The 6,769-nt window shown below is 38.0% G+C and overlaps 1 protein-coding gene across 1 annotated transcript; it reads left to right on the top strand.

The window, feature by feature from the left end:
- Positions 1-2,853: 2,853 nt before the first annotated feature.
- Positions 2,854-3,985, top strand: LOC122060207 (hevamine-A-like). The gene has a single exon (XM_042623401.1). It carries the CDS (start codon positions 2,882-2,884, stop codon positions 3,788-3,790), a length of 909 nt encoding a protein of 302 aa, XP_042479335.1. The 5' UTR covers positions 2,854-2,881; the 3' UTR covers positions 3,791-3,985.
- Positions 3,986-6,769: the final 2,784 nt, after the last annotated feature.

Genomic DNA, 6,769 nt, shown 5'->3' with positions numbered 1-6,769 from the left:
GTGTGATAGTACGGTCTTTTCACACCTATTGCAATGAGACTGTGCACAGGGGCATCAACATGTATAGGATATTTTATTTAAAGGGCAAGAGAATGCTACCTCTTGGCGTAGGTACATGCCAATTGGCGTGGCCATGGGAGGCACGCGAGCAACTTCAGCGTGGGATAGTACGGTCTTTTCACACCTATTGCATCTAGGCGACGTCAAGACAAGTATCATTCTTATTGAACCTGAGACCGTGCGCCTAATCTACACAATCCCCATTTCGCCCTAACCATCTGGGCAACCCACGGATGGGTACAGAATAAATAAAAAAAAAACACACACACTCACACAACGCATATGACACGGTTCAATCCCACGACCTCCTCCCGTGGATGGAAACTCCACAAGCCGAAGCTACCACCACTAGGCTATCCTAGTGTTCGACCTAGTCAAATTGTAATTAAATTGTTGACATAAAATAATTCAACAAATAAGCACCAGTCAATATGTAACCCCACCTCGAAGATAGTCAATTATGAGGTAAATTGACTCTGCAACTGGTTAACCAACTGATTATCTCTCTCCTTGAGAGCTTCGAAATAGAGCTCTCTTCCACAAAAGAACCATTTGACTGCATATATTATGACCAGTTCTCTTTCTACGTTCTAACGAACTTTTCTTTCTATGTAGACAATTAAATATAGAAAGTGCTAAGAATATCAAGTGAAGGTCATCGACTATTATTATTATTATTATTATTAAAAAAAAAAATGTCACACCCACCATCGTTGAATGAAGAATGTTTAGTTTTAACCATTCAGAAGTCATATTCAATGTATGTAAACCATTGTGTGAACTTAGTTGAAATTTTAAGTTTTGGAATGACACGAAAGATATTGAGAATATGTGACTTATCTCAACAGCTTAACGCTTCAAAAGAAGCAACCACATATTGGAGGAGAGATTTATACCTTTATGGAGATAGTTCTTGGTCTTGTTACAAAGGTTGTGAAACTTCAAAAGAAAAAATTTTTTTATCTTATTAAAAAAATGAAAAAAGGAGAGATTTATAGAAGAACATGAACACTTGCCAACAGCAAACACAAGACTTATAGGAATAAGAATGAAGTTGGAGCTAAGTCATACCACTAGCCACTTTTCTTAAGAAAGTAGTTGCCCCTCTATGATGTAATATATATGGGACCTTGCGAATCAACTTCCAAGATGGAACAACCCCTTTAGGCCTTCTAGTAGTTGTTACAGCTACTTACTAGGTCATGTCAGTTATATTTAGGTTGTGCTCAATCAATAAAGAGGTGAATTCAGAATACTTCTAAAAACAATAAACCAAGAGACAAAAGAAAGAGAGAGAGAGAGAGAGAGAATATGTGAATGGAACACTTAGAATATCATGTCTAAAGTACCATGGACATCCTCTATTCATAAAGAGATACCCATATTGAAAACCAAACACACTAAAGTCTCGCCTCGCCTTGCCATACCACACCCTAGTATGGCACGACTTGATGTCAAAATAAACCCCAAACCCCTATAGACGAGAGCAGAGTAAGTGTTTCTTTCATGGAACCCTTTCCTTATGGTTCCCATTATCCTATATGAACCTCAATCTATTATCTTCCATTACTGTTGTTAAGATTTCCCACTCTTCACTAGAAGCAATATCGGGGAAGTCTTAGGTCAAAATTTGTGGGAGATAAAACTTGAAAATAAAAAATGATATATTTTGAAACTTCTTTTCCTCTGTGATTCATTTAACAGCTAATACAACAAGTCTCCGACAAGATTACAAAGGATGAAACAAATAAAACATCATAATTGAACACATAAGAATACTAAGATATCTTGTAGTAGATATCTTTTGGAGTTAAATCTACACTGGGTCCAATAAGCTACACTACAGAGTATGAGTTATATTGTTATGACCTCTAAAAATACATTCAGGAAGGGCTATGGCTTCCTGTATGGTAATTGAATCTTTAAAAAGATTGAAATAGGATATGAAACTTTTGAATATGTATGGTTGAACTTTTCCATAACCAGTTATGAAGACAAATGTAATTTAGGGATTAACACCAAGTTTTCGAATGTGGGAGATTAGGAGGGGTTGAAAATTTATGGGCATTTAGCAGGATTTTAGGAATCGGTATCGGATTAGTGTATTAGTTGATCCGTATCAATAATGACCATGCTCGAGACCAATACATGGCTGGGACATTATCAATGATTCGACTTCAACCCTAGATTTTCGTTGGAAAAATATTTTTTAATCTGGTATCAGCTCGATACGGATCAGCAATGACCCTTATTGTGAACTAAAACCCTAAAACTATTGATCGTATTTCAAATTTCAATCTCAATGAATTTTGTCAAATGCCAAAACAATATATCTAAATATTCAAGATTACAAAAAGGGTGCACATAGATGAGAGTAAATATGATTGAATTCAAATCTAAAACTTGTTAAATGGAGAGAGAGAACGCTACTTAATCATGTGGCTCTTATAGATTTGCACCAGCACGAGGACCAATGAAAATGAAAACGTATATCAAAGCATCCAACATTGGACGTGAGATGATCATTTCAATACCCTTGTATCTACACGTAGGAAGAGTAATGGACGGTGAGACTTGAGAAGTTTTGACCGTAGAAGTCAATAGCTAATCCTGAGTTCAACCCAAATCCCGAACCAACATCAATACCTAATTTAAAGCCGGTCAAATTTGAAAATGGTATCTACTATGTTCATACCTAAGGAAGATACTTTCTGACTTTCTTGACTTGCTTTCTTCCTAGCTCCTATAAAAAGGACTACTTCCACTCTCCATCCCCTAAGCATTGCCTGAGCAAAGACCCATTATTCCTAAGCAGTTAGTTATGGCTATCAAACGTCAAGAATTATCATTCCTCCTCTCCTTCCTTGTGCTCACCCTCCTCGTCGACACCTCTCTCGCCGCCGGTGGCATCGCAATCTATTGGGGTCAGAACGGATATGAAGGCACCTTAAACGAAACCTGTGCAACAGGAAACTATTCCTACGTGAACATAGCTTTCCTCTACAAGTTCGGTGGCGGCCAGACACCGGCGTTCAATCTCGCCGGCCATTGCAATCCAGATTCAGGTGGTTGCACCATTTTCAGTAGTCAAATCACCTATTGCCAAAGCCTAGGCCTTAAGGTAATGCTCTCCATTGGTGGTGGTGTTGGTAACTACACTCTAACCTCAAACCAAGACGCAGAGGACGTCGCCAATTACCTTTGGAACAACTTCCTCGGCGGTAATGTATCGTCGTCGTCTCGACCGCTTGGCAAAGCGGTTCTCGATGGCATAGACTTCGACATCGAGATGGGATCGACGGGATACTGGGACAAACTAGCTAAGTACCTCTCTCAGTATAGTAAGAAAGGGAGGAAGGTTTACTTGACGGCGGCACCACAATGTCCTTACCCTGATAAGTATCTTGGAACTGCACTCAATACTGGTCTTTTTGACTATGTTTGGGTTCAGTTCTATAACAATAATCCTTGTGAATACACCTCTGGTAATGTCACAAATCTTTTGAATTCATGGAACACATGGGCGACGAAAGTTCCGGCCGGGAAGATCTTCCTAGGGTTACCTGCCTCTTCTGATGCAGCTGGTAGTGGATACATCCCTGCAGATGTGCTAACCTCTCAAGTGCTTCCAGTAATTAGGGTTTACTCCAAGTATGGTGGTGTAATGCTCTGGTCTAGATATTATGATCTTAATAGTGGATATAGTTCCTCAATTAAGAGCAGTGTATGAATTGGTATCCATCAGTAGTGATTTTCTTTGTGGGTTTCTATCCAATAATCTAAGTTTGTTTCAGTTTAATTTTACCAGTCCAGTAGTCCTGTCCTTCCCTTGTTCTGTGGAAATTGTCTGAGAATAAGTTCTCTTCCTTGCTTTATAATTAAACAACTAAATACGAAAAGGATTTAGAAAATTCAGATTTAGCCATCCATTAGTCATATTTAATGTGTTTAAACCATAGTGTGAACTTAGTTGAAATATTAAGTATTGAAAATAACCCTAAAGAAATTGAGAATATAAGATTTATCTCAATTGGTTAACACTTCAAATGAGGCGACCACGTACTGTATTCTGTAGGAGAGTTTTATACATGAACGAAAATCACAAACACTTGCCAACTGCAAACACAAATAAGAATAAAGGTTGGGTTGAGTCATGCCCCTAGACACTCTCCCGTGGTTGCCCTCTATGATACAATGGAGATATTCTTGTGAATTGACCTTCTAAACAACCTCTTAGGCCTTCAAGTAGTTGTTACACTTACTCATTAGGCCAGTCAGGAGACAGGACAGTTGTGCTCAAACAATATGAGGAATTGAGCTAAGAATACTTTCCAAAACAGTAAACCAAGAGGCAAAACAGAGACAGAGAGAGTAGAACATGTAGAATATCATGTCTAAAGTATCCCGAGTGCCCTCTATTCATAAAGCCATTGGAAACCACACACTAAGGCCTCACCTCACAACACCAAACCCTAGCTTCGCACCAAGCATGTTGCATATGTCAAAATACCCCCAAAGACAAGAGAGCATAGTAAGCCTTTATTTCATGGAACCCTATCCCTTTAGTTCCATTATACTACATAAACCTCAAGCAAATAAGATTGGCTAGAGCACAAAGCATAAGATGGAAATTGTTTGAGAGCGGTGAATCTTCACGTAAGTGAATATATGTGAACATCCCTGATCCATGGATATAGCATCTATTAAATGAGGAAAGAGAAAATAGATGCCATATCCACAGACCAGGGACGTTCACGTTCGTAAGGATTCACCAGACTCAGAACAAGTCTCCCACCTTCACCAAAAAAAAAAAAATCTCCCACCATTTGGAAAATTAATGAATTACATTTAATCACAAGAGGGATATCTTAATTGGAATCCCATCAGGTAATTGAACCCAATCAAATTTTTTTCTTTCTCCTTTTGATCAAAGTTTCCAAGAAAATTTTCCTAGAAAGAATCAAATATTGTGATTGCCTTCTAGAAGCTCGGATAGCAAAATCAGTTCAAACCAGATCTATTCAAAAATTAAGGTTGAATTAATTAATATTAATTAATATACCTTGCTTATATTAAAAATCAAATCACAAACTCTAATCTTGTAGTTCAAGTCAACAACTATTTGTTAAAGCTGAATTGTATCAATGACACAAATAAAATGTCTCCCAAATCATATAACAAAGGTTTTTTTTTTTTTTTGATACTCAGGATGTACGGATCTTTGACCTGACTAATTCATGGGGTCACTATGACACTGTTTACATAGGACCAGGTCAATCTGAGATAGAAACTCTCGTGCAGTGGTTCCAAGAAGTTAGATGCAGCGGCAAAGGTTTGATCACGGGACCTCACTTCCTGAAGCGGAGTACCTTGTCCCTTCTAAGCCAACTACACTAACCCTTGGGGGTTAAACAATAAAATATTGACATAAAGGCCGTTGAATAAATAAGTAAAAGTCAATATGTATCCCTACCTACAAGATAGCTCCAAATTCTCTCTTCCACAAAAGGACCATTTGAGTGCATATATTATGACCGGTTCTCTTTTCATGCTCCCATGAAATTTTCTTGTTTTGTAAACAACTTAACATGGAAGGTGCTAAGATATCAAGTGAAGGTTATCTACTATCATTGAATGAATAATATTCAATTTTAATCATTCACAAGTCATATTCAATATGTTTAAACTATCGTGTGGACATAGTTGAAATAACCCCTGGGGGTAGTCGAGTTAGCTACTGCCTGGGTTGCAACCAAGTAGCTGCAATCCCTGTGGCAACAAAAGAAATAGAATCTAAAAGGGTATTTTGGAAAATACTATAACCTAGGAGAGTATTTGTGAACCTTAGGGGGAGGTGAATTGTTCCATTTACTTGGCTGCCAGTAGGAGGTTGCAACTACTTGGCTGCAACTCGGGTAGTAGCCAAATTTTGTTTAATCGAGTTGACGAGGGACTTTCGCCTCAAGAAGCCTGTGGTTCTGAGTTCGACTTCTCTTATTTTCTTATGGTCACTTACACAGGGGTGTTTAATGTTCTTCACTGCTTTCGGTGAAAGTTGAATGGTTGACTGAATACCAATCGTTAACCAAAAAAAATAAGAAAAAAGAAATTGTACCAAAGAAATTCAGAATATTGGACTTATCTCAAGGGCTTAACGCTTCAAATGAAGCAACCACATACTGTTGAGAGATTAATACAAGAACAAAGAACACTTGCCAATTGCAAACATATGACTTTATGAGAATAAGAATAAAGGTGGGGCTGACATGCCATTGCCACTCTCCTTAAGAACATAATCACCCTCTATAGTGCAACATGGGTCCTTGAAAATCACCTCCAAGATGAAACAATCCTTTATATTCCTTCTAGTAATTGTCGCACTTACCAAGCTATGTTGGGACACATTTATATCCATCAACTAGAGGAATTGAATTCAGGATACTTCTCAAAATAGCGAATTATCTCTCTCTCTCTCTATATATATATATATATATAGAGAGAGAGAGAGAGTAGAACACTTGGATATAATACGTGTGAAGTGTCTTGACATAACACGCACTATTACATTACGCTCTTTTATTTTCTTAAAGCCAAAAAGAGAATTCCATAGCTAGGCAGCACATCACATGATAACTAACCAAACTAATGAGCCTCTCACATCTCTCTCTCTCTCTCTCTCTCTCTCTCTCTCTCTCTCTTTTGGGGGGGG

This window comes from Macadamia integrifolia, chromosome 13 (assembly GCF_013358625.1).
Source record: "Macadamia integrifolia cultivar HAES 741 chromosome 13, SCU_Mint_v3, whole genome shotgun sequence".
NCBI lineage: Eukaryota > Viridiplantae > Streptophyta > Magnoliopsida > Proteales > Proteaceae > Macadamia > Macadamia integrifolia.
The sequence above is the reverse complement of the archived record's forward strand: the minus strand, read 5'-3'. Positions and strand labels throughout refer to the sequence as shown.

Bases quoted from the DNA above. Each gene is read 5' to 3' on its own strand.
- LOC122060207 (XM_042623401.1), top strand. From the start codon at position 2,882: ATGGCTATCAAACGTCAAGAATTATCATTCCTCCTCTCCTTCCTTGTG.